Source organism: Amphiura filiformis, chromosome 1 (genome assembly GCF_039555335.1).
Source record: "Amphiura filiformis chromosome 1, Afil_fr2py, whole genome shotgun sequence".
Taxonomy (NCBI): domain Eukaryota; kingdom Metazoa; phylum Echinodermata; class Ophiuroidea; order Amphilepidida; family Amphiuridae; genus Amphiura; species Amphiura filiformis.
The window spans coordinates 83417580-83444018 of record NC_092628.1 but is presented as its reverse complement, the minus strand read 5'-3'; the positions used below and the strand labels follow the sequence as shown (position 1 = coordinate 83444018).

Sequence of the window (26439 nt, the reverse complement as noted above, 5' to 3'; positions counted from 1 at the left end):
TCAAGTCAGTGGCAATCAAATACTTCCATTTGGCAATTGAACGCAATGTTGAGTCCACATTGGGCATTAGAGAGGGTTGTGGCTTGCTATATCTACCGACATCAGCAAATGCAGTAACCAGACGAAAGCCTCCATTAGGCTTCTTGACAAGAAAGGGCGGGTTAAGGTATTCGACACACACACCGACATCTTCAGGTCTAGCAAAGACGCCTGCTTTTTCAAGCTGATCAAACTTTGATTGCAACTCTTGGAGTTTATCCTGTGCATACAATGGGAGACGACCTTTGCGTTGGGGGGTTGGACCGGTCCCATATTAACCACAGATTTGAAAGGGCCGACAGCACCATTGTAACCTGGGAAACTAGGGTCAAAAACCTCATCGTACTCATCGAGAAGACTGCGGAAGTTGGATTGCTCACAAGTGCCAAGTATACCATCTGGGTCAAGGGCAACAGCAGCTGAGTAGTTAACCGGTGAACTGGGCTTTGGGACACTGACTGATGCTGCTGCAGCAGTGTGTGATGGCTTAGAAGTTAGTGATGGTGAAAAAACAGTGTGTATCTGGCCAAGATGTTCATGCTTTCTGATGACAAGTGGCACACCAGTATTGTTGGGAATGCGAACCCTGCCTGCAATACTTGTGATTACATCAGGCTTGGGCCAGGCTTGTTTGGGCGGTAGGAACCTACCGAGCGGGGTATCAACACGGGGCTCAATGGCAAAAGTAGCATCTGATTCAATGATGTCTGCAGGGAGATTTACCTCAACGTATGAGCCTGGCCATATGGTAGTGTTTTGAGAAGGTCCACGAAGTATATGGGCACGACGAACAGTGTGCTGGGATTTGGGGCTCTTGTTGGCGCCATAAGTGATAATTGTACCATCTGTCAAGATGATTTGGTTCTTAGCAGGGCGAATTGCGACATCATTGCATTTCATGAAGGGAATACCTGCAAGGATTTCTTCGTCAAGGTCTCTAACAACTAGACCTTTAAAGACAAAGGAGTGTCTGTCACGAGTAAAGGTGAGGGTTGTTTCCCCAACTACCTTAAGAGGGGATGACCCATCAGCTTGACGGGCAGACTGCAAACTCTGATGAATGGGGCATCCTAATCGTTGGACAGTGTTTTCGCGAATGAGATTACCAGTGGATCCACTGTCAATGGTGATGCGGACCGCATGGTGCTTGTGGAATGCATCTACATAAGGAGACTGATCAACATGAATTCGCAGCGCTGTCTGAACATTGGGCTGCGCACTAAGGTCAGATTGGTCAACAAAGGCGCATGCTAAATCTGAGTCGCTGTCACAATCATCAAGGATGTTAAGCTGACGAGCGCGGGCCAGGTATTTTCTGTCCTTTTCAGGGAGGTACGAGCACTCGCTTAAGAAATGCGCATGGTCATGCCGACCAGCTTGCTCACACAGAGGGCAGGATTTACCAAATGATTTCTTAGCTTTCAATTTAGGCATCGGTCTACATTGACTACTAGTGCGCATGCTGCGAGCAGCATCGTTTGCGCTCAGCTCATCCAGGAGCGAATCCAGAGCTTGAGAAATTTCGGCTTTGATAGAAGCCAAGGTGCGGGATCTTAGCTCTGTACCGTACCGCTGCTTTACTAATCGGGGCAGATCAGGGTTTATAAGACGCAACCACGTTAACACTACAAAGTTTTCGAGTGTAGGCGTAATCTCCTCATCTTCATCGATGACTTGGTCATGGTGACTGATGCCGCCTCCTTCACGCATGAGGTTGTCTTCGGTGAATGCTACTAGACGCTGGTACAAGTCCTCTGGCCGTTCATCAGGGCCAAGGGTAATATTGTTGAACTCTAGGAAGTGGCCACCTGTTGTTTGGAAGCCAAAATGGAGACGGATGGCTTGCCATATCGTTTTCAGGCTGGTGCAGTTTTTGAGTATTGTATTTCGTGAGATAATTGGACAATAGTTGGCTATTTGTCCAAGCATAAGCTCCAATGCAGCATTTTTCTGGACTGCTGTTTTCCTTTGGGCTTCCTGTATGTCCTCACCGTCGTTAGTGAGACCTCGAAGAGGGAAGTTTTTGACTTTTTGCCCCATACCGCTCCTTCAACCAAGTAGGGAGAAAAGCTTGGGTCTAATGACAGTGTATACTGGAGGTTATGTTTCCAGCTTTCAAATGAGTTTATTGTTTCGTTCTTTGTTAGAGGCCATTGCTTCGGCGCACGATGTGTTGTGGCCATTGCTGATTGTTTTTACACTCGTGTATGTGAACCAGAATAAAAGCTAATATGCAGCCTTGCAGACTTAAGCTTACTGTTTTAAGCTTACTGGTCGCTCACAGTCTTGTGAAAGATCACACATTTAGGGTTCAAGATGACCACCAATTTCGTCAGGAAGGTCAGCTGAGAGACTTCAGAGATGACTGGTTTCGAATCCAAGCTGTCACCACGCCAATAAAAGGATTAGGGATTAATCTAATGTGATAATCACAACCAGGCACATGTAGCTTCCACGAGTGCAGAGACAGAGAGAGAGAGCCCATCCAGGCTCAGTGCACCTTAAGGGCACACAACTATGAATCAACTGGCGCACAGCGAATTTTGCTTTTTAGTGCTGTTTTTACTTTTCGTTCTCAAAAGACATTGTTGATCATAAATATTACTTAAAATACATTTTTTCGCCAGCGTTAGCTGGCTATGATCTAATTCGGAGATCGTCTTTGTTTGCTAAAGAGATTACGGGGTACTAGCATTGGTTTGAATTACTTTGCGGAACTTTTTATGGTGAAAATATATAATAGACCTGTTATTGGATTTGTAAGAAAAAGAAAGTATGTTTTGCCGTTTCAACGAATGAAAACGAGTGAGAATTTCAAAAGTTATGGTTTGAAGGAAATATGACATTAAAAGTTCATGCCAGGCCTATAATAGTTTCCACAGCATATCAACGAAAGAAAGTTATAGAATCCTTGTTATCAGGCGTTCTTAGATTTACATTAGCAGACCTCCTGGAGATCAGCACAGCATGAGATGTGAGTGTATTGATAACATGATTAAAACCTTTATGGACGTAAAAGTCAAAGTAAAAATATCCTATATCCTGTATCGTTTTATGGATAAAAATGACTCAAAATGTCATTGATGAAATAATTTATCTTAAACATCAGTTTTGTCTTTTCAACGGGAAAAATTCGATGCAATTTCAGGGCCTATTTTTGATATGGGTATAATTTATATACATGTAGGCCTATTATAATTGAACAATATCAGTCTTGATACATTTTATAATGTGCTATATTAAGTATAAATTGCGAATTAATATAAAATTAATGTGCATGTATAAGGCAAGTAGGATGGCAGTTTTTAGCCAATTAACTAAAAACTGCATTTCTTTATATTAATAATGAGCTAAGGGTAGCCTAAAAGGCAGAAAAGACAAAAAGACAGAACAATTTGGAGTAATTAATTGACAGGAAGTTATAGGAGTTGTTTGGTTTGCTGTTTCTGTGTGCATGTTCTCATCATTGATGGTTTGGTGGACTGTCATGAAACATGATGGATAATAAAAAAGAGTGATCCTAAAAATGCCACCACCCAAACTTATTACAAGGCATCTTCTGCATTGAAGCTGGCTTTCCCTTTAAAGGGAATTTTTATTATGTTCTTCTGTAGTTTTATGGGTAAAAATTGTCGCGTTTTCTTTTGAACGAATGTTGAATCTGAACTTTGGTAGTATTCGCTTCGTGTCACCAAAGTTCACGAGGGACGTGGCTCGTGGCACGGATTTCGCTGGTTTCAAAATCGGGGTACCGTTACAGCGTAATAAAATACATCGCGTATCAATATGGCCGCCACCATGGATTACAAACATGTCGCTGATTGTCGTAAGGAATTAAGAATTTCTCCTTAATTTGGACGTATATAAGCTTGGGACTTTTACTGTTTGTCGTTTTTATTATTACTGCAACTATATAGCCATTGATTAGTTTAGGGACGCACCATTAGATTCTCAGGGGGGGCATGGGAGTTTGGGTCAGGCAGAATTTTCTTTTTCACCGCCGAAGGCGGCGGAATTTTTTTTTTCGCCTCCGAGAGCACCAATTTTTTTTTTTCGCCGCCTTTCGGCGGCGAAGTATTTTTTTTTTCAATTTTAATGTAAATTTTTATACAAAGTTGGGTGGGGCAAAAATTTGTTTTTTTGTCTCACTAGTGGGCAAAGTTGTTTTTTTTCGTCTCACTAGTGGGCGAAGTTTTTTTCAAAAACTCCCATGCCCCCCCTGGAAATCTAATGGTGCACCCCTTATGGTACAGATTTCCTTTAAGATTAGGTTAACCCTGGAACTACTAAACCATATTTTGTACCCCAGGACTACGAGGGGGAGGGTTGTTATAGCTATGGGTCTCTTCTATCCAATGATACCAAAATAAGTACAAACATGCCCCACATGCCCCGCTATGACGTCATAATGTGATGGCACCCATGTAAATTTGGTAAATTCTGGGTATGTACAAAAGTATAGGCAAAATTGATTCAGTAGCTCTGGGAATAGTTTCACAAGAAAGAAATGAAAATCATTGATTTCACTGTAGAACCAATGGTGGCCTCAACCAACCCCCCCCCCCACCCCTATGATCATCTTTAACGGCCGGCCCTACCCCCGGGTAAGGTCCTGGGGTAAAAATGTTATCCATAAAAGGAGCGCAAAGGATGTATCTATATATGATTAGCTTAGGTCGTTTGGGCGTAAATGCGTGCGTTTGCTTTGATTCAAAGACATGTTGATTTCTCAAAACCATGAACATTGCATCATTGACATCACACATTCTTAGGAAATGTTTGGTATCCCGTGTCATACATAAATTAGATATTAAAGTTTACTTCTATAACTTTACATCTGATTCTCGATTGCTGACTTCAAATCAATACGGTATACAATATAGCTGCAACTTTTTAATTCGGGTATTTTTTTCAAAACACTTTTTGTGTTGATTAAAGAGTTTAATTTCAACACTACACTATTTTTCGCTCACCTGGAACGTTTTCACTAGTTCGACTAGCGTCTTCAGCAGATGGTGATGCTGTGATGATATCTTGTCTACGATCGGGATAACCTTCACTGATGACGTCATATGATTGACGTCTTAGGATGTTACGATGTAGCGCCGCCGCCCCCCGGGGCATCAGCAGGTTGTCCCAGATAGGGTCTATTTCGAGTCCTTTGTCACGATTCAGTATCGGTTTCTGAGTTCATATGTGTATAGCTTCCAGAACTCTGCGGGAATATTCTTTTTGTTCCCGTTCTAGCACTTTTACATTTTCCCAGTCAATCTGGTGTCCTTTTGATCTAACTACGTGCTCCCTGACTGCTGATTTGGAACTGCCGGCCGTGGATTTGTGTTCACTAATCCTTTTCTCTAACTTCCTGGCAGATTCGCCGATTAACTTGCGTCACAATCAGCGCAGGTGATCTCATACACAATACCAGATTGCTTAATGGGTTCTGTCTTGTCTTTTGGGGCTACTAAAGCACTCCTGAGCGTATTTTGTGCTTTGAAATTGGTGGAAAAAATATGGTACAAGTACACATGATAATAAAACTATATGAAATGGTAAAAAAGCATATAGAAATAGCAGGAAAAATTGAGAAAGAACTTGGCCTTATTAATTTCAAACTTGTTAAGATGGGCGTCGACACGCGTCTTGTCATCATTTATTTCTTTGCCAACAAACATCCAAACATTACAATATTTAACAAATGAAAAGAATGTTCAGTTTTAATATTCTAATTCCAAAAATGTAATTTCAAAGTTAATGAATTTTGAAAACACGTGGTAGGCAGATGTAGACTGGCTGGTAGTTTCAGGCTTAAAGCTTTAAGTTCTAAAATTAATTAAAAAGTTTTTCGAATTTCGAGCCACGTGGCAAGCTGGTGTAAATTGATTGACCTACTTTTATACCTATGCCTACAATTTCGACTTTGGAGCATCATCCATCATTTCACTAACTGACTCGCGTCAGAAGAAAGAAAGAAAGAAAGAAAGAAAGAAAGAAAGAAAGAAAGAAAGAAAGAAAGAAAGAAAGAAGAAGAAAGAAAGAAAGAAAGAAAGAAAGAAAGAAAGAAAGAAAGAAAGAAAGAAAGAAAGAAAGAAAGAAAGAAAGAAAGAAAGAAAGAAAGAAAGAAAGAAAGAAAGAAAGAAAGAAAGAAAGAGAAAGAAAGAAAGAAAGAAAGAAAGAAAAAAAAGAATGAAAGAATGAATGAAAGAAAGAAAGAAAGAAAGAAAGAAAGAAAGAAAGAAAGAAAGAAAGAAAGAAAGAAAGAAAGAAAGAAAGAAAGAAAGAAAGAAAGAAAGAAAGGAAGGAAGAAAGACAAAATAATGCATTTGCGTTCATTAAGAAAGAAAGAAAGAAAGAAAGAAAGAAAGAAAGAAAGAAAAAATAATGCACTTGCGTTCATTAATCTATAATTAGAAGTCGGTTAATGTTACAGGTTAGGTGCATGATAGAGTCACATGGTGATACACCTGACTGTTGCAATTTCATAGAAAAAGAAAATAATACCAGTTTAAAAGATATTTTACCCGCATATTTCAAACAAAATAATGGATGAAATAATTGAAAATATAATTAGAGTCACGCGATAGCTGTAAAGCGCAAAGTATTGGAAATAAACGAGTACGAAGTAAGAACAGCCACGCGAGAGTATCTATCTATACTAGTAAATGACGACCTATCAGTGGAGGCCGCCATAAAGATAAACAACTTCTCAGAAAGGCCTTCTATGTAAGACAAGGTGACAAAACCTTTGTTGACCGGCTGGTGTAGTGTTGAAGTTAAACTCTTTAATCATTTTATCTACCACTACGTATGAATATCCACTCGTATACTTTTTGTGTTGTTTTAATTATTGGACGAATGGGGTATCAAAATGCGCGTAAATCAATCATCCTTCTATCTATGGTAAAATATTGTGCAAAAGAAGTATTAGTTCTGAAGCTATAGGGGTATTTATGTGAAATATTTATACCATGGTAAACGAGTATATCACACACATCTACAGCCTGCCTCAATCAAAAAAAATTGTGCAAGTGAAAAGCGCCCTTTTTGTCAATTAGAAAATACCGTTGTGACGTAGTGCTTACATCAACGTCAAGGGCATAGTCTTAGCTCGCAAATGCCGTTTGTTCTGTTCAATTTGCTTGTTTTAATCTCAAGATATGCTTACTTAACAACGAAAGGGTAAAATGACAATTGTGCCATGGGAAGAGGGCTGTACATGTAAATCAATGATAGCATCAAGTTTATCAAGAGTTCTTTCGTGAAATCAAAAGAATGCATCAATTACACAACAATGCAAAATTATTTTTACTGTTTTATCATGATACGGGTATAATGATTCTCTTTTCCCACTTACGACAAATATATAAATAGATATTCTGCTGTAAAATTAAATACATGTGTATGTCAATGATTTTATCATGGTAAATACTGTCCTCTTTGTCACTCAAGACATGTTAAAAGACAAACAAATATTGCACAATTATAGGTTAATGAACTTAGACAAGTTCATGAAATTTGACAAATTAATGAAATTAGACAAATAATGCACAAATAAATAACGCTGATGTTGATGCGTCTAATGCACGAGCCCCGAAGGGGGGGGGGGTTGCATTAGACGCATCAACATCAGCTATTATTGATTTACATGTGCAGCCCTATTCCCTAGTAAAAGTGGCACAATTGTGATTTTACCCTTTCGTTGTTAACTAAACATATCTCGAGATTAAAAAAAGCAAATTGAACAGAACAAACGGTATTTGAGAGCTAAGAATGTGTCCTTGACGTTGATGTAAGCATCATGTCACAACGGTATTTTCTAATTGCCAAAGAGGCTGTAGTTGCCAAAAGTGGGATTTTACTTACAAGATATGTGACCGTAGCAAAATATTCATACACATATTCTCATTATACAGCAAAGAAATAATCCAGTGCGGGGCGTTTCCAATCTATTAGTCTTATACTTTTACAAAATCAGACCAACAACTGGACCATTGAAATATCCATTGACTCGTAGTAGGCAAGAAACACATTTCATCGTCACCAGTCTTAATTTATCTTATCCTTTACTTTCTATTTTTTTTATCATTTTGTAATTACAGACTTTCGCAGTACGTCGTCGAAATTATCAACATCAACATTATATGAACTTTTCTTTATCATTCTAATGATCCACGGGCTACGATGACAACTAATGTAATATAATAGGGGCCTTCAACGTAAGGATAGACTTTTATAAGTATGTACATTGTTCTTCGTTCCGGAATAATATCCTTGTCCTTAAAAATGTTGATTTCTAAAATGTTGATTGACTTAAATGATATGTTAAAATCTTAATTGATGTTTATTTTATGGTATGTCAACGGTATGAAATATCATTAATCTACTTGAAACACACGGTATGACTGATATTGAGGAATGGCTTACGTTGGATATTGGTGACAAGCCCAGCTCATGTCTCGATATCTTTAATCTCCTTTGGCTCGTTCCAGTCATCAGATGCAATAAGTGCTGAAAGGATTTACGCCATGGTTGCGGACCTTAATGAAGCAACTAATACTCGTATAATATCTGAGAATTATATTTGATAAACAATAGGCCAATATGTTTTATCGACCGAATGTTGATGGTAACATTAAGAGTGAATGAGTTCTGTAACTTCTGCTACCCCCACGAGGAAATCGTTGGAGGTGCATTTCAACCTTAATTACCAGGTAGTTACTTGGTTACTTGCGCTTCGACGTCACTCCGACGAGTCCGTGTGATTTTTATTGTTGGAACAGAACAAAAATATCATAGATGCACAATACGTTTAACAAACAATAGGGGCGATAACACCCTGTGGTTCATTGTGGTACAAATCAGTTTAATTAAATTTGGTTACATCAAAACATAAATATATAAAAGCTTATCAGCCAATTGGTGCAGATAATTATGGTATCTATATTACATAAAAAAGCGGAGTTTTATTATATAGGCTCTATCAAAATTAAGTATACAGTTGAAAAATGTCATTAGATTAAAAAAAGTATGAGGTATTTTGGTCAAAATAATTTAGTTGATAGCTGAATCAACATCTTGTCCTCTCACAACTGTAAAATCACCGTTTCACATCCTTCTTTGCAGTAATTGACAGAACGCCTTGCTGAATTGTTTGGCAATCGTGTGATTGGTTTGAAGCACCAAGTGAAATAGCTCATACGATCTTCTGATCTTACATCTTGTTTTGCTAACTGAAATCAAAGGTTTTCACAAGCCCTCCTGCAGACCTTGATGAACTCCAGAGACACGTAATTGCACAAGTTGACGTCCCCAGGCTGGATGTCTCTCATAAGACATGGTGTGCATGGCATCTTAAGGAGCTCATATCTGCATCTATATGAATTTTGGCCACTAAGAAAGTGGATAAACATTTTCATGTTGCTTTGATTTTAATTGACGTCTCACAACTGCATTTTTACTCGGCTAGCAAAAATAGCCACTGAGTAATATTAATGGTCACACGCCAGTGATTTTACAAGACAGGATGTTGATTCAGCTGTCAACTATATAATTTTGACCAAATACCTTATATTTTTTTAATCTAGTGACATTTTTCAAACTGTATAATTTATTTTGATACACCCTGTACAAACATTGAACAGTGTAAAATTAGTTATTTTGTCTGTGCATGTATAAAGTTGTAAAAAAGGGTACGTACTCGATGCAAACAGAATGGACAGTTATATTATTTTCCCAGTAGCGTATATTTTTTATATTCAAAGAATAAATAAAGCACTGACTTTACTGAATGACAATATTTTAATCATTATAAATATTATCCTTCAGCAGCCTCCTCTTAATAGTAATTTTTTGCTGTAATAGCGCCCTCATCGATGCTAAAATACACTATACTAGAAATTTTAATTGAATGAACACAGCTTTCAACAGCTGTACTCGATCCAATCGCAATTGTTTATCGCGTATTTCAAACTACAACGCGAACACACGACTTTGAATAAAATAATTAAAACAACCAGTGAGTTGGCATGGTTGAATTCACTGGCGCATTAAGCACGCACAGTCGCACATGCTGGCGTAGGCCTACATCGCGCAGTGTACGCAAAAATCGTCACGCTATGTCAGGCTGTGTTCATTCAATTGAAATTTAGACCAACCTGACAATTAAGTTTTGATTCAGTTACTTCCTTGCGTTTTAGATCATCGTTCCTTAATTCATAACCAATTGAATCAGAGCGAAAGGGTGCATCTACTAGCTGCTTGTGTCAATCTTGACATAATTGTTTTTTTAGGATATACCGGGGTAGACATAATGGTACCCTAATTCTTTTGCGGTCTGTATAGGGCAGATATTTGAGTTTACTGAACGACAATATTTTAATTATTATAAATATTACCATTCAGTAGCCTCCCCTGAATAGTAATTATATGCTGTAATAGCGCCTCGTCGATGCTAAAATACACTAGTCCAACCTGGCATATGGCAGGTTTCGTCCGAAATTTGTGGAACATGACCACAAGACGTTTACTAACATCAGGTTCATATTAAGGACTGATATTGATTAATCTAGAAATAAATTGATTACATAGAAATAATCAAACTGAGACTATAATGCTTTCATTTCTCCATCTTATAAAAAGAAACAAAATTGTTATTCCAGCGCGATTCCAACAAATAATGTACAGGGGTGGTCCAAAAACAACTTTAGCCAATTACAAATTAATTTCGTGACAAAATAATTGAAAAGAATTTAAAAAACAATTTGGCGCCAATTTTAAGTCGAATGAAGCCTGTGGGATGGGGAATTATGTCATCAGTGTGGAGCAATTTCGTTGAACTTTGCGCGAATCACAATTGATTCTCACAAACTCATCTTGCAAGAATAAAGAGAATCAACTTAACTTACTGCCTTTTGAATATGGGCGAATTTAGGAGAATTGTAATTCTCGCAAACTAAGTTTAAGAGAATCGTTGTGAGAATCGTTCTCTGTGCAGCCCTGTTTCATGGAAAATACCAACAGTACTACTCTCAAGTAGGCTCAAAGGTCTCGTTTCTTCGAATAGTAATTTGAGGGGTACCAATTGCTATTCGACGAAACGAGTTCATTTACACCTAATATATATGAACATTAACAATCTGTGATTTTAGTATATGTCAATCCCTATTGATGTACGTAAGCAGCTGTATGTACATGTGGGCTCAAAATTCTCGTTTCGTCGAATAGCAGTTGGGGGGGGGGGTACCAATTGCTATTCGACGAAATGAGTTCATTTTCACCTCAATATAGATGGATAATATGTGGTAGAGGTCAATCCCTGTTGGTTGATGCCAACAGCTGTTTTGAACCTGAATTCGATTTGAAATGGATTCACAAGTAGGCTCAAAAATCTTGTTTCGTCGAATATTAATTTGAGGGATACCAATTACTATTCGACGAAATGAATTAATTTATATCTTAATAGTAGATTAAAAATCTGTGATTTTGGTATTGGTCAATCCCTGTTGATGCATTGATGCAAGCAGCTGTTTTAACCAGAATTCAACTTGAAATTAACTCACATGTAGGCTCAAAATTCTCGTTTCGTCGAATAGTAATTTAGGGGAACCAATTGCTATTCGACGGAACTGATTTCGTTTCGTTTCGTTTTGGCGAATAGCATAAGCCAATAATTTATATGCAGTTATTTAGCTGCATTTCTTTTTAGCTATTTTTAGGTAGTTTGCAGCACTTCCAGAGGATGATTTAAGCACTTCACACCACGCAACTGTGTTGACTTGCGGTTAGCACAACTGTGTGAGTGAACATGACACCACTGCTCGCACATTGCATTGACGGGCATGGTTAAGTTTGAATTTGGACTGATATATTTACAATAAAACGCATTCAAAATGCTAGTCGATTTCACATTTTATGTTACCTACAGAAGGTGTTAATTATCCTTTAAGCATACATCACTTTTATTCTGAAATCGACCAAGTAATAATGACACACGCAAAATTCTTAAACAACATCTTTTGCACAGAATTCAATGGGATTTGAAAAGTAAAGTGGCAGTTGAAACTCTAGTGATAACACGTTTGCAGTGCATGATGTGGCTTCCTTAAATCATCCTTTGCAGCACTTCTAACAAGCCACATAGATTTTCACGCACTTCCCATTTCTGAATTCTATGTGAAAATTTCCGACGTGCCTGTGTATCAATACGTCCGTGGGCAAGGGGGCAAAAACACTTGAATGTACTATATAGTAAGTAATGTGACGCAGCAGGCAATAGGCTTACTTGTGGATAAACTTATTTTTGACCATTCGAAAATAAAAATGGCGCACATTTTTAATTCTTTTTTTTTTCATTCATATTTTCACCAGATACTCATAAAAAGACGGTCCTTCAGAATATACAGGAACAGTTTGATACGTTCTCTTCAATTTTGAGAGATTAACCTTTGAAATTGGGTTAAAGTTGTTTTTAGACCACCTTGTATAAAGTCTGTGAGGTCACCTCCAAAACCACTAGCCCAAAAGATATTGTAAATACAGATTTTGCGAAATGCAGTTCTAAAACACACACATCAAACTCCTGAGGATTATGTAGGCTATTTAATACCACCCTGACATGAAAGTCTCTAGAAGTCGAAGTGAACGTGTAAATCGAAAGTAGCAGTAAATTATGGACGAAAATACGTCAATTTAAGAACAATAGTTTTTAAATTTCCTCATGCACTACTGTGAATGTAGCGAGGTCTCAAACAGAATGTGCTAAATTGACCATTATTCTGTGCTCAATCAACACTAGTCACAAACCTCAAAAGTGGATGAAAAAACCATACGCAGCCATAACAGCCAGACACTTCATCATGCTGCTCACCAGCCTGGTCACACGTAGCCATGGGGTGGCATTCCATTCTTCAAGCAGGATTCGGCCCAAAAAAGGTTTTTTTCTACATAGGCTTTTTATGCTTCAATTTGTGTTTGATAATTTTTTCCCTTTTCAAAAAGGAGCATCTGTAATTTAATTTAATTAAATTCAAGCTTTTCCTGATTTAGGTGTCATACATTCAAAAACAGTTTTATGGTTCAGTAAATAAATTAAAATGAATCCTGCAGCTTATTAATGTCTTTCAATAATGGATAGGCCTTCCTCCATGTGAGATGGCTTCCAAGCGTCGTTCTTCTCTTCTGTTGGTCAAACTGGTTTCCCGCATGCTGCAGGATTTGCTGCAAAGTCCTTAAAGGTGGTATTGTCCCTCACTTGTCCGCTTATAACAAGTTGAGTTTTGATAATGACCACCCATATAGATGATTTTTGAACCATTCAAGGAATGGCCAATAAATTAAGTGTACTGGGATCCAGCATAAAGGATTTAACCAAAAATTTGTTTGTCTATTGGTTAAATTAATCAATGAACACAAGATTTAGCATTGAGGTTACAGTTGCAAGTTGTTCCTTCCTAATAAATTCAATTAGAATTGAAATGTGTAACATCTTAACTTTAGTTATTTTGATAAAAAACAAAAAAATATAAAAACATGCCTTTTTGATTAATTTGTTTTAAGTGAAAGAGGTATGAAACCAAAAGTGATGCATAAAAAGCCTATGTAGAAAAGGCGGGATTTCTCAGTGAAGATGATAAAAGATAACAACAAAACCCCGTACACTTGATGCATAACTAATCAGTCTATATGTTCCAAGCTTTAAAACATGAGAATTGATCAAGCCGTTTTTTTGGATTATACCAAAATGTCTTAGGGGGGACTTATTTTTTTGGAATCGTTGATTATCCTGCCATTACCTATACCTTTGTCTGTACCCTTTGTCAGAAACTTAAAAGTTGTAGAAAACAGTTTCGGTTTTCATTTCAATTTGTTGCATAATCGTGTAAACACAGAATATCACTTTTAAATGACCTTGATCAAAGTATACAAAAGAAATTTTTCGCAGTGCAATATTCATGAGCAGAGAAGTCGAACAAGTCAATCTAAACTCCTCTACAAAAGTTTGGAAAAAAATTTTCAAGCATATCATCTCAGATTATTTGTGACATGTTCATAATTATTGTGTTGCATATCAATAGATATATAGCTACTTTATTCCCCTTTTCAATGACACCACATTTGAAACAATCACCTTTTGACGCCTGATTACACGTCTTGTGAATGTACGGTAGTGGGTCTCAAACAGAATGTGCCAAATTGACCATTATTCTGTGCAGCAAGCTGCAATCCCATATCTTTACAATCAATCTTGAACCTCATGCAATCCTCCAAGATTGCAACGGTCGCCCCCACAGAGTCAGGAGAGTCAACGACTACCTACAAAATATGGGAGTAGAGAGAATGAACTGGCCCGATTGAATACTTGTGAGTCCAGCTTGGCCGTGCTAAGCATGCCAGAGTAGCCAATGCTGCATACACATTACATTGATGCATAACTAATCAGTCTATGTTCCAAACTTTAAAACAAGAGAATCCAGCAGCGAGCAGGAAAATTTGCATATTTAAGCGTTTCCGTACCGTTTTCCTAAGCCTTTTTAGAGCGTTTTATTAGAAAGGCGCCCCGTGAATGCGTGCCAAAAATCGCTTCCCCCTTAAAAATGTCTTGCCCCCCCCTTTTACCCTCCCCAGGGCTCATAATTATTGCACAGCCCGTAACCATGTTAACTACGGAAAATATAACGCTGGCGGGAGGCATTTACCAATATGTCTGATTAGATTGATTTCTGGGTATAACGTGGCTTTAGGTGCAGGCTTCGGATTTGTGAATAACTATATAGCCTACAGGGTCGAAAAGCCAGTCATAGATAACGTTACTGCAAAACCTTTTCATATCAAAAAGAGATTGGTTTGTTTTTTGTCCAATGAGCGACGTTGTGGCACACGAGCGGTAATCGAGCTCATTTGTTATCAAATGCTTAAAACGGGCCACTGAAGTATAAATCGAAATCAACCCAGTCACAGATAAAGTCAATATAACTTCCGTGTAAGTACACTAAGCCTGGTACATATTATATGAACAAGTGTACCAACAAGTGAACTCTCTGATCATGATACCAAGCATTGCTATAAACAAGATAAGACATTGATATACGCCCAGCCAGAGATAATCTAAATTGGAACAGGAGCAAAGTACAACACCTTGTCAACGGAACATCAAACTTTTTAAGAATCTTTCAATCTGGACTGCTGTCAAAACATGGCGCAGGTTACTTTTCCACTCGCGATTTTGGTCATTTCCCTTTCATTGGTACTCTGTGTGCCACGCGAAGTACCAAGATCTAAAAATGTGCGATCGCCTATGATACGGAATAACAATGAGGATGATGCAAAAGCGTTTTTAGACAGCTATAACACAATGGCCATGGACGTTTACTACAAAGATGTGTTGGCTTCGTGGAATTATCAAACCGATATAACAGAGGAAAATCAGCAAAAAATGGTAAGAACTTAAACATATAGCAACTTAACAAGCAAACAATGCTAAAGACGGATAGACTAACTAAAGGAGAATCTTGAGACGCAAAGAAGGGACTGAAATCGGACTCACTAAATCGGTCACAATTGGGACGAAACTTATTGTATTAAGATAAAATATGACACCATTAGTGCGTATCACCGTCTTATTCTGTTTTTGCCACAATCCGCAAATTACCCATTGATTTAATTTCTTTTTAGGGATTTATGCTATATAGGCCAACATACTTGTACATTTCGTGCTTCATGTTTTCAGAATTCCAGAAACTCAATGCTTGATATTAATAAATTCGATTTCAATCAAAGAAATAGCCTACAAAAAGTCGTAATGAATAGTCTATGAATTGGGCCCATAACATGTACATTGTACATCTGAATTCCATTGCACAGTGGTATTAATATCAATATCTGACTAATTCAGTCTACAGCAAAATATTAACTACATTAGTATTTCAACGACCGTGTCGTTAGTCTGTATGCGTTGAAGAGGTTCATTGCACAGGTAGAAACACCTATTCAACCATGTAACAATATAAATAGGTATAGATATAGAAGGTTTAAAATTAGTAAAAAGTGTAATTTATTAACGGTGTTTAAAGCGTGAATATATTTTGAACACTTCTGGTGAACTCAGACACTTTATTACATTTTCTAGGCGCATCAATACACTCATAGAAATTGATCGTTGGCATTACACAGTAAGTTGATGTAAGTCGTTGCGTCGACATTCCGAGTAATGCCAACGCGTACAATTTTGAGTAACGCTGACTCGATATCATTATGTTGGTCGCACTCATTTGCACTTACTTTATTGAGTTGTTACAACTCAGAAAATGAAACTAGGTTAGCATAATTTTCTAGAGGGGTGCTATAGTATACAAAATTTTCAGTGATTACAAAAATAAATATTTGAATACTGCTAATTGTGCAGAAAATGATCCAATTACGTGAATTAAGTAACAAAGTACCAAATTGGAATAACTCAAAACAACAAGTACCAGTAACTTAATATGAACCGGTTACATCAACTTACATGTTGAGTTGCAACAAATAACTCAACTAATTGGTTCTTTGAACCTTGTTTATTTTTCTAAGTTCCCTGAACTTGAATTCAGAAGTTGGCATTACTTAAAAAGTTGACGCAACGACTTACATGAACTTTTTAAGTAATACCAACAAAGTTGATAAGTTGACGGACATTTTTGAGCTTTTCTGCATTTTTTAAGTTCGGATAACTAAAATGAATTTTGTTTTGGCAACTTTTACACTATTTTTGAGTTGTCCAAACTTACTACTTTTGAATTGCGGCAACAAGGCGAACAAGTCATTTCTATGAGTGTATAGGGTAAGCGATTTTTACATGTACGTGCATGGTACGTCATTGGCTCCCGCGTGCTATCCTCCCATCCTGTCTCACACACCCCATCCGGACCCCACCCCACCACACCCCCGACAGTAGCTGGTAATCAGATATCCCACCCCTCACACGAAGCAAAATAATAAACAACACACCACCCCACATTAAATTTTGCCTTTCGGTCCTATAATAATTATCTACCGTACAAACTTGACTGTGTTATTTCATTAATTGTTTTAATATTTTGTATACCACGCACTAACCTTTAGGCCTGGATACCACGAATCCAGATGCTATAGCAAAAAACACAGATATCTGCGACAATGCAATTGTCATTAATTTGTATCAGATAAAAATATGAAGCCACGTTATAGGATTACTACAGGCTGTATATGATTGGTGTCCATCAGTTTTGATGGTTATTGAAAACCCTGTTTCTTACCAATTCAACATATATATGGTCTTCTTGAAATGACCATAATGTACTGTTATTATGACTGTTTATGACATTAATCTGTGGATCTAATGTTGTATTTTGATGTGGCAGTCATGTCCATATCACTGGACACTGATAGGTACCAATTATTTTGATACACCCTGTATAACAGCTGCTGCCAAAATACCATCACAAATAAAGTATTGAATAATTGTGCAATTATGGCGCATGTAAATCTGTATGTTCATAGGCCTATATACTGTATGTATATACTATATACTGTATGTCAATAAAATGTAGAGAATTTTAGATGAATAAACGGAATTTCTGGTTTCATGACCAAATGCTGTGGTAATCATTGACACTGATAAAGCGATGGGTAAATTGATACAGCTCGATTGAACCACATAGGTGCCGAAACATGTTGCATATTTGTTTGATGGGATTGCTTTTATGTTTATTTATACCAGTCGAGATAGCGATATGTAAATCTAGTATCCACGGATCTAATAGCAACGAAAAAGAAGCTATCATATTTTTGCAGCGATACAATGAGCGGGTTATGGATGTATTTTATAAAAGAGAACTTGCAAAATGGGCTTATGAAACTGATATAAATGATAAGACTAATACGAGACAGGTAAGTACTATAATGAATATTATCTTCATGTGCAAAGATTTTATTGGTGTTATATTGGTGTTATATTGGTCTACCAAACGTTCAGATAATAAGATAATAAGATAAAAAGTATATTATCGTAAAGCTAATTCAAATTACAAACATTTGGTGTTTTCTCTGTAACTTGAAGCAAAAGTAAGCAGATATGTATTGCAAACCTTCAAGGCGCATCTTAGATGATTATTATTATTATTATTATTATTATTATTATTATTATTATTATTATTATTATTATTATTATTATTATTATTATTATTAAATATATTTGTTTGCATCAGCTTCGTTATTGAATTGGTCCTAAGAATATAACAGTCAGAATTCAAAGTCTTGCCATGAATATTCTACAAATCGTTAATTTATATATAGCACAAAATGATATATTGTGCGTTTAGAATTTTTCTGAAAAGATTCAGCTGTTATTTTATTGTCACCTTTACCTTGCATTAGATATAAATGCTACATACTATTATCATAAAATTTATATCAAAAATTTATTATCTGAAGTCGTGACAGTGTGCTTCATACCAGGCCGTCATAGTGTTTCGCCATCAGATTGTGAAATAAAAGGAAAATATTGGCGCCTCATTCATCTGGTTGAATACCCACATCAATTTTTAAACTTTGAGAGTCATTCAAAAAGCTTTGCCTCCCCTGTCATAAGTAATTGTATAAATCAAATATGTAAGATATAGTTTACTACGAGATTATGATATCATTTGATTTGGCATTATCATTATCAAAGGATACCGAAACATGTTGCGTGTCTGTTTTTTGGAATTGCTTTTATGTTTAGTATTATGGCTGCAAGGACTACCACATCCTTGTCTACATGATGTTCAATGTTGACCTCCAGTCCTCCACGTCTTTCCTCGTCCACTAAGAATTATGGGGAGGAGTCTCGGGACAGTGTGATTTTAATTTCAGTTGAGATATATTCTGCTAATACTAAAGCGTTGTTGTGTTCAAACGACATAGTCAATTGTGTAATCTAGTCATAAAACAACTTTGGTCACTTGTGTGCCGTTTTCGAACAAATTAATACCAACAGTAACGGAATTGAACCATGAACCAGGACGAGTGGTTGGGTGCTTTAATGGGTATAACGTATAAAAAATACGTAGTTTTAAAAAAAAGAGCATTAGAAGTGATATAGAAATAGTATAAATGATTTGTTTTACGCGGTACTAACTTGATATGCTTAAAAAGGGCGAAAGAACCCCAGCTCAAACAAGACCTGAACAAGAAAAGAAGCCAACAGAAATGTTTTTGACAATAGATAAAAGCGCTTTACATTTATTCCACAACCCGTATCACGTCAGTTAGTTGTCTACCAGCAACAACGGCGTTGAGTATGAGTAGAGAATAAATTGAAGAATGGAATATTAAAGCCATATTATAACATTTGCTGAGGAAGACGCCCTCACTGAATTTTGAAAATTCCTTTTTTTACACGATTAAATTGTACTTTATTAAACCAATATACCCTGCAAAAATCAAGACTCTAGGTGCTGTAGTTTTGTCAAAATCCGAGATTTTGAATAAAACGTCGGAACCGGCGCTTTATTATTACGATGGAATTATATTATTAGTCGAACGCATACACGATGTTCATAACACACAGTACGTACCACAACATGACCGAAGGAGTGGTACGTATTGGCGACATGTGCGCTGGTAGTCAATTCCAATTTTCTTTGCTTTTGCCGTAGTTGTTCGGCTCAAAAATAAAAGGGGATATATCTGACAGTAAAAGCTAACATTTTATGGCAAAGAAATGCTAATCTATTTTGTTTGAAAATGTTATAAAATGGCTTTAAACAACTTTAGAAGCATAAGTACAGATTTCTTGGTGTTGCATATCTTGATGGTCCATTATTATACTATGTTAGCATTGGTTTTAGGGTTAGTTTTAAGAATAAGGTTAGGCTAGGGTTAGGGTCTGAGTTAAGATTTTAGTCAGGTTTAGGCTAGGGTTAAAACAAAGTGCAAACATAACGACAAATTGACTGGTAATTGATGATAGCATTTTAAATATAATAGATGCCCTGTAAACGCTAAAATACAGAATAGACGTAATGTGCCTGTAAACCCAAAGTGCATACGATGGACAATTACAAGCATTTGACAAAATGATCATGTATAATACGGTACTGAAAAACAACGATTGCATCCACTCCTCGAAAGTGCTAATTTGTTTAACATAATTACACTGATATAAATATACCAAGTCCATGCTTAACATCACGTTCACTATAATACAGAACCGATTAGTGAAATTGTATTTGAAGACACTGCCACTTTTGTTCAGGCACGTTTTAATAAACAGGTACATTTAATAGTCCTGTATCCTTTTCAAGTGACTTGAATTAAATTAATGTAGCGTAATTTGTGCAGAAAAAATATTAAAAATATATGTCACATGTTTGCTGTTCTGATAATACAAAAGCTTTGTTGCAATCAAATTGATGGTCGACAAGAAACGATACAGTAAATTGTGTAATCTAGTCATAAACCAACTTGGGCCACTTTTGTGCCGTTTTGCAACTAAATGAATACCAACAGTAATGATATTGAACCATAAAATAGTATGAGTGATTGGGTGCTTTAACGGGTATACGTAGTTAGTTTTAAACAAAAGGACATTTGAAATGATAGAAAATAGTATATTATTATTTATTGTTCAGTATGTGGCAAGAAATATAAACACAAGAAAAATCTTTGGGTTTTGTGTGTGTGTGTGATTTCAGATTATAGTACACAGCTTTACGCGGTACAAACTTGATATGCGTAAAAATTGCGAAAGTTGCCCCGCTCGACAAGACCCGGACAAGAAAAGAAGCCAAATAAAATGTTTCTGGCATATACATTGCATATTTCAGTGTATAAACCATATGTGACGTGTCATGTCAAAAGGAGACACTTTTGGGCAGGATCATAAATGGAGATATAGCCAAAAATCTGCCGGTGTGTGATTTTTTCACAATTTGGGTTTGTTGAGAATTTGTGATGTTATTAATACTAAAAATATTGTCTGATAGTATCAGACCGGAATATAACTGGCATCTTGTAGTTTTTGAGACATTTTTCAAGTTAATTCCTACTCTCAACATTGTCAATAATATTTTTAAACGCCGATATCTCAATTTCCAATTTTATAATACCATAACTTTCGAACTCAATATCTTCGCTTAAGAATGTCCGATTTCATTGGGGAAAACGGCGTTGTGGAGCAAAATATCTCTATATCTAAGATATGTAAAAAACTCAAAATTCATAACCTGCCCAAAAGTGTCTCCTTTTGACATGACACGTCACATATACGCTATGATGGCTTTTGGTTTTTTTTCTTGCAGCCTGTATAATAGCGGCCTTAGAACAATAAAAAAGCGTTTTACATTATTCCACTACGACCCCTATAATGAATCACGTCAGTTAGGCTACCAGCAACAACGGCTTTCTGTATATACCCTCTTTTTAATTTATTTTTTTTCAACGCAATAACCTATCCTTATCAATTTTGAAGGAAAATGATACTCAATGGTACACGACGTATTGTTGGTCCAAGCAGCCAAAAATGGATTTTTATTATTTAAATCAATATATTATTGCAAAATAACACTTTGATGTTTTGCAAAAGTTCATTCTACAAATCTGTACTTTGAAAACGTGTTTGATTTATTGTTGTTAAAAGGTTATGTACGTTTTACAAAAGTGTTGTTGTTTCAGCCCTTTTTACAACATAACTCAAGAGCCACGGGACCTACAAAAGTATATAAATGATATATACGCTCGCTATGAAATGATGAATGCAATTTTTGCCAAAGCTCACTGCCATTCGCAAGATGCTGTGAACTACCAAATCGCAACAGTTAAAAATAGTTGCTAACCTTAAACCCGGAGTTAATTCTTTTAATAAAAAAAATACAATGCTGTTGACGTTAACAGGTAACCGATGTAGACACCAAAGGTGTGATGAAATGCAAACGTATTATTTTGTCTACCAGTTAGACAAAGGTAAAAAGGTGATATCGATGATTTGTTAGACTTTGATTGTGTTATTATTGTGACAATCAGCTTTTGTCATAGACACATATTTTATCTAAAGTCCATAATGTCAACATACTTCCATCAGTGCATAATTATGGTACTATATTTCAGCCAGACCGTAGTTTGTCGAACATTGTAAATTACGTACGTTAATATTAAATGCCCTAACCAGGTATAACAGAAGTGGCATAAACATGATAAAGGTTGTGTGTAACATCAAATAAAGTTGCAAATGTGCCCCGATCCATCAAAAACCGCGTCATGTAACCTATTCTCAACACTTCATAATTTATAGGCTAGTATCATTGTATAAAATGATCGGGTGTGGTTCTTTGAATGTGAGGCCCAAGTTCAGTCTAGATTTATTTTATTCTATACCAAACAAGCATCAATGTCAATGTAAAAACGTTATTATCATTGTCAACGTAAAAAATCCTTATTATTTAGTTATAAAAGGTATTATAAAGCGTAAATAATAATGTAGATTACTTACAAAGGAAGACATTTTTTTTCACAAAAAGAAAATATTCATTTGATACATGTACATTTGTATGATAACTTAACTATTGAAAAATCATGTCTACCTTTAGCCATATTCAAAGTATTCAGATTTGCATATTCGCGTGCATGCATAATGATAATGGCTAACAGGTGGCAACGGTGTGTAAGCAGTAAATATTTCCCTTCATTTGATGTCATTTAAATTTTATGCTTATATCTTTACTGCAGATTGAACAAAGTTTGATTTCTGCCGCCTTTCAGCAAGAAGCAAGAGCAAACGCATCAGAATTCGATAGAGATGGCTTCACTGAAGACACTGTTCGACAACTTGAGGATTTATTATACATTGGGGATTCAGCTCTGGAAGATCCACAAGACCTGCAAGATGTATGGTTTATTAATATTATATGCCATCATCATTATTATTATCATTATCATTATCATTATCATTATCATTATTATTATTATTATTATTATTATTATTATTATTATTATTATTATTATTATTATTATATTATTGTTGTTGTTTTTGTAAAATATCTAATTATAATTCTTTAACTTCAGTTAAATGATGTACTGGCCTCTATGGAGACACGATATTCTACCGGTGAGGTCTGTCTCGATGACGATGATTGCTACAGTCTTGAGCCAGGTATAAGAGATGTGGGAACAGGCTCCCTCATTTTAAATTATTTAAATTTAGGAGGTTATGCTTTGTGGAACTTACCTAAGCTGGTCAAGCAGGCTTGACTAACGTCTAAGTTAGTAAGGCAACTTAGTCAAGCCTGCTCGACTAACGTCCAAGTTAGTCAACCAAGTTATAGCCGGCTCGACTAACGTCAAGTTGGTCAAACACGTTAGTCAAGCAGGCTTGACTAGCCTTACGTTAGTCAAGATGGGCACCATGCATCTGGACTAATTTTACGTTAGTCAAGCTGACCTACTTAAGTTTTCAATGAAATGTATAGCTACAGCTGTAGCTATGGTCTCCTCTATCCAGAGATACAAAATAAGTACAAACATTCCCAACATAATGCCATTATGATCCTCTATGGTCATCGTTGATGGTCGGTCCTAATCCCGGGTAACTTGCTGGGGTAAACACTTTATCACTAAAATGAGCTCAAAGGATAAATCTGCAATTAGATTAAGTCGTTTGGGCGTAAGACGCGCATTTTTAAGACGTAGTTCTAGGGTTAAACAATTCCAACTGATTACTATGATATTTGGAAAATACGCTTTATAGCAAAATATTTCTATAGAACTTCGTATTTAAGGTCCCAAGTGCACGATACAGGTGTTAAGTGAAGTTACCGTCTGTCACTAGCCGACAAACAAGTGATTTTGATTAATCACTTTCATATGCAATAAAAAGCGTCCTGTCACATTGATTCGCTCGTCGCTACTTAGCGCAACGACTGAGCATGCTGAGTATAAATCCAACTTCATATTTCGTATTTTATTGTTTCACTATTTTGGTTTTTTTCCATCAATTCCAACAGGTTTGACTCGTATACTAGCGGAATCTCGTAACTATGCTGAGTTGTATTGGGCTTGGGATGGTTGGCGTGATGCAGTCGGTGGTCCTGCCAGAGAAGACTACAAGGAGTATGTCAGGTTGAAGAACTTGGCTGCAGTGGCTAACGGTACGATTTAATATTCGGCTTGATAGTTTACTTTAGATTCCGGGGTGGGGTTCTTCGAAATATTTTGTACGGGGATGTGCCACGCCGACTTTCGGATGCTGACTTTCTCTATACTTACTTTTTGCTATTTTTGCCAACCATCAGAATACCAATTTTTCACAAAAAAACATACCCCCCAAACCACCCCAATTTGCCCTAATTGGTCGCTTTAAGAGGCACTTTTGCCGAAATTGTCTCCCCAAAACGCCAACAAAATTTCAAAAGCTCGTCGGCCTTTTATCCCAGCTACATACACTTTTATAAGTGACTGTTAAATTTCAAAAATATCAATTTTTAATCATTTGCCATAAAATGTGTATTATATCGCGAATTTCAAAAAATCTAAATTATTTGATATCAGAAGGACATTCTTCGTATTCAGAATGCAATTCGATATGGCTGATGTGCTCTCATGTCCCACAAAAATACGTGAAAACATCGCTATCCGAGCCCCTTAAGATGGGAAGTGGTATAGAAATAATCTCTATTGCACGCTAACCAACAAATTAATGTTGTCTTAAATTATTTCATTGTGCAAACAATTAAACGAATTAAATAAGCCTTTTTGAAATATGGTGGGCACAAAAAGAGAGGGCGTACTTTGAAATGAGTAATTTTTTGTATGCTTCCCAGCTGACAAAGGATTACTCACTTCAGAGTACGCCCTTTCCTTTTGTGCCCACCATATTTCAAAAAGGCTTATTGAAATATAGGTACTGCAATACTATCGGTATCATCGGGTCACTAATAACGCTAAGAGAAAAATTAGCCCCTTTCACTTCATCATACAGATTTAGACTAGAGTGAGAACAAAATTGTCATTCTACATTTCATTAACAGATCAGCCAGATCAAGGAGCATATTGGCGTTCCTGGTATGAAGTAGAAGATTTAGAAGCTGAAGTTTTGAAACTTTACAACCAACTCAAGCCATTCTACCAGCAACTTCATGCATATGTGCGCAGAAAACTTTACAACGTATATGGAAGCAAATACATTAATCTTGAAGGACCTATACCAGCACATTTATTGGGTATGTTGTACCAAAATTTTAAAAAGGACTTTGTGTGTTGTATATTTGACGATCCGTAATGATACTAATAAAATTAAGTTACAGGTTGTATAGATTATAGCATTTGATCAAAATGACGAATACTGATTTTACCATTTTGGTCATTCCAGAAATACTTTGCAATGAAACCAAAAATACGTTATCGCATAATCAATACTCGTGCTCGACCAGAGCTCGAAAGATGCGCTTGATAACGCAGGTTCGGTTTATTTATCAAAGATTTCAGGAATTTCAGTGGCCAATTAGACCGTCGGTCATGTCAATTTTACTCAGAGATCAAATCTGTACACAATACTATAAAGCATAGAACACACCTGTGTCTAAAAAACACAAATCCTCTAGAATCATTTTGCATAACAATATTAGATGATGTTTTTTTTGTGCATATGATTGAGGCCCTCCAAACAAGATCAGACGCTGCTGTTGGATTATCTCGTGTAACTGATATGTGCATGCTTAAAGACGTTGTTTACCTACATGAATACATGCATCTTTTTATGGGCTTTTTAATGTGTTCCATAATCATCAACTCCATAATTGTAATGGCTACCATTTTTTATATCTATTGTTTGTTTGTTTTTAATTCAGGCAATATGTGGGCTCAATCCTGGCTTAACTTACTAGATATATGCGAACCATTCCCCGAGAAACCGGACATCGATATTACACCAGCTTTAAGAGAAAAGGTAATGTTTTCTATCACCGAGTTGACAGTTGTCCTTTCATACACCAACAAATATCACTATTGTTCAAATCGCAATTGTAGAATGAAATGTACAGAAGTTACATGTCCTGTTGATAGCACACTATAATGTACAAAGATAATTCCCACACCATTGGCCACCAACATGAGTACGATGAAGCTGGTGGGTCCCAAAGCTGGATTGGTATCTTAAGTGATTCTAAGGCGAGATTTACCTTAAGAACCTTAAGAACGCAATCAGACTGAAGGATCAGTACCCAGATTAAAAGATGTTTCTTGTCTGATCCACCCAAGAGCTCCAAGTCAGATCATATAGGTTACATACCACTAATAGGCCTGTGCGATGTTTGAAAATACGACATGGAACTATTTGTTCGTGGGCCATCTGTAATAATAATAATAATAATAATAATAATAATAATAATAATAATAATAATAATAATAATAATAATA

General features: G+C 36.4%; 1 protein-coding gene across 1 annotated transcript in view; it reads left to right on the top strand.

Moving 5' to 3' along the window:
• Positions 1 to 26439, top strand: part of LOC140163616 (angiotensin-converting enzyme-like) — a 79469-nt gene that overhangs the window by 38531 nt on the left and 14499 nt on the right. The window contains exons 13-18 of the mRNA XM_072186933.1: positions 15201 to 15472; positions 22756 to 22914; positions 23092 to 23179; positions 24030 to 24173; positions 25053 to 25244; positions 25872 to 25969. Of these exons, the coding sequence (XP_072043034.1) occupies positions 15201 to 15472; positions 22756 to 22914; positions 23092 to 23179; positions 24030 to 24173; positions 25053 to 25244; positions 25872 to 25969 (953 nt within the window). The remainder of the gene's footprint in view (positions 1 to 15200; positions 15473 to 22755; positions 22915 to 23091; positions 23180 to 24029; positions 24174 to 25052; positions 25245 to 25871; positions 25970 to 26439) is intronic.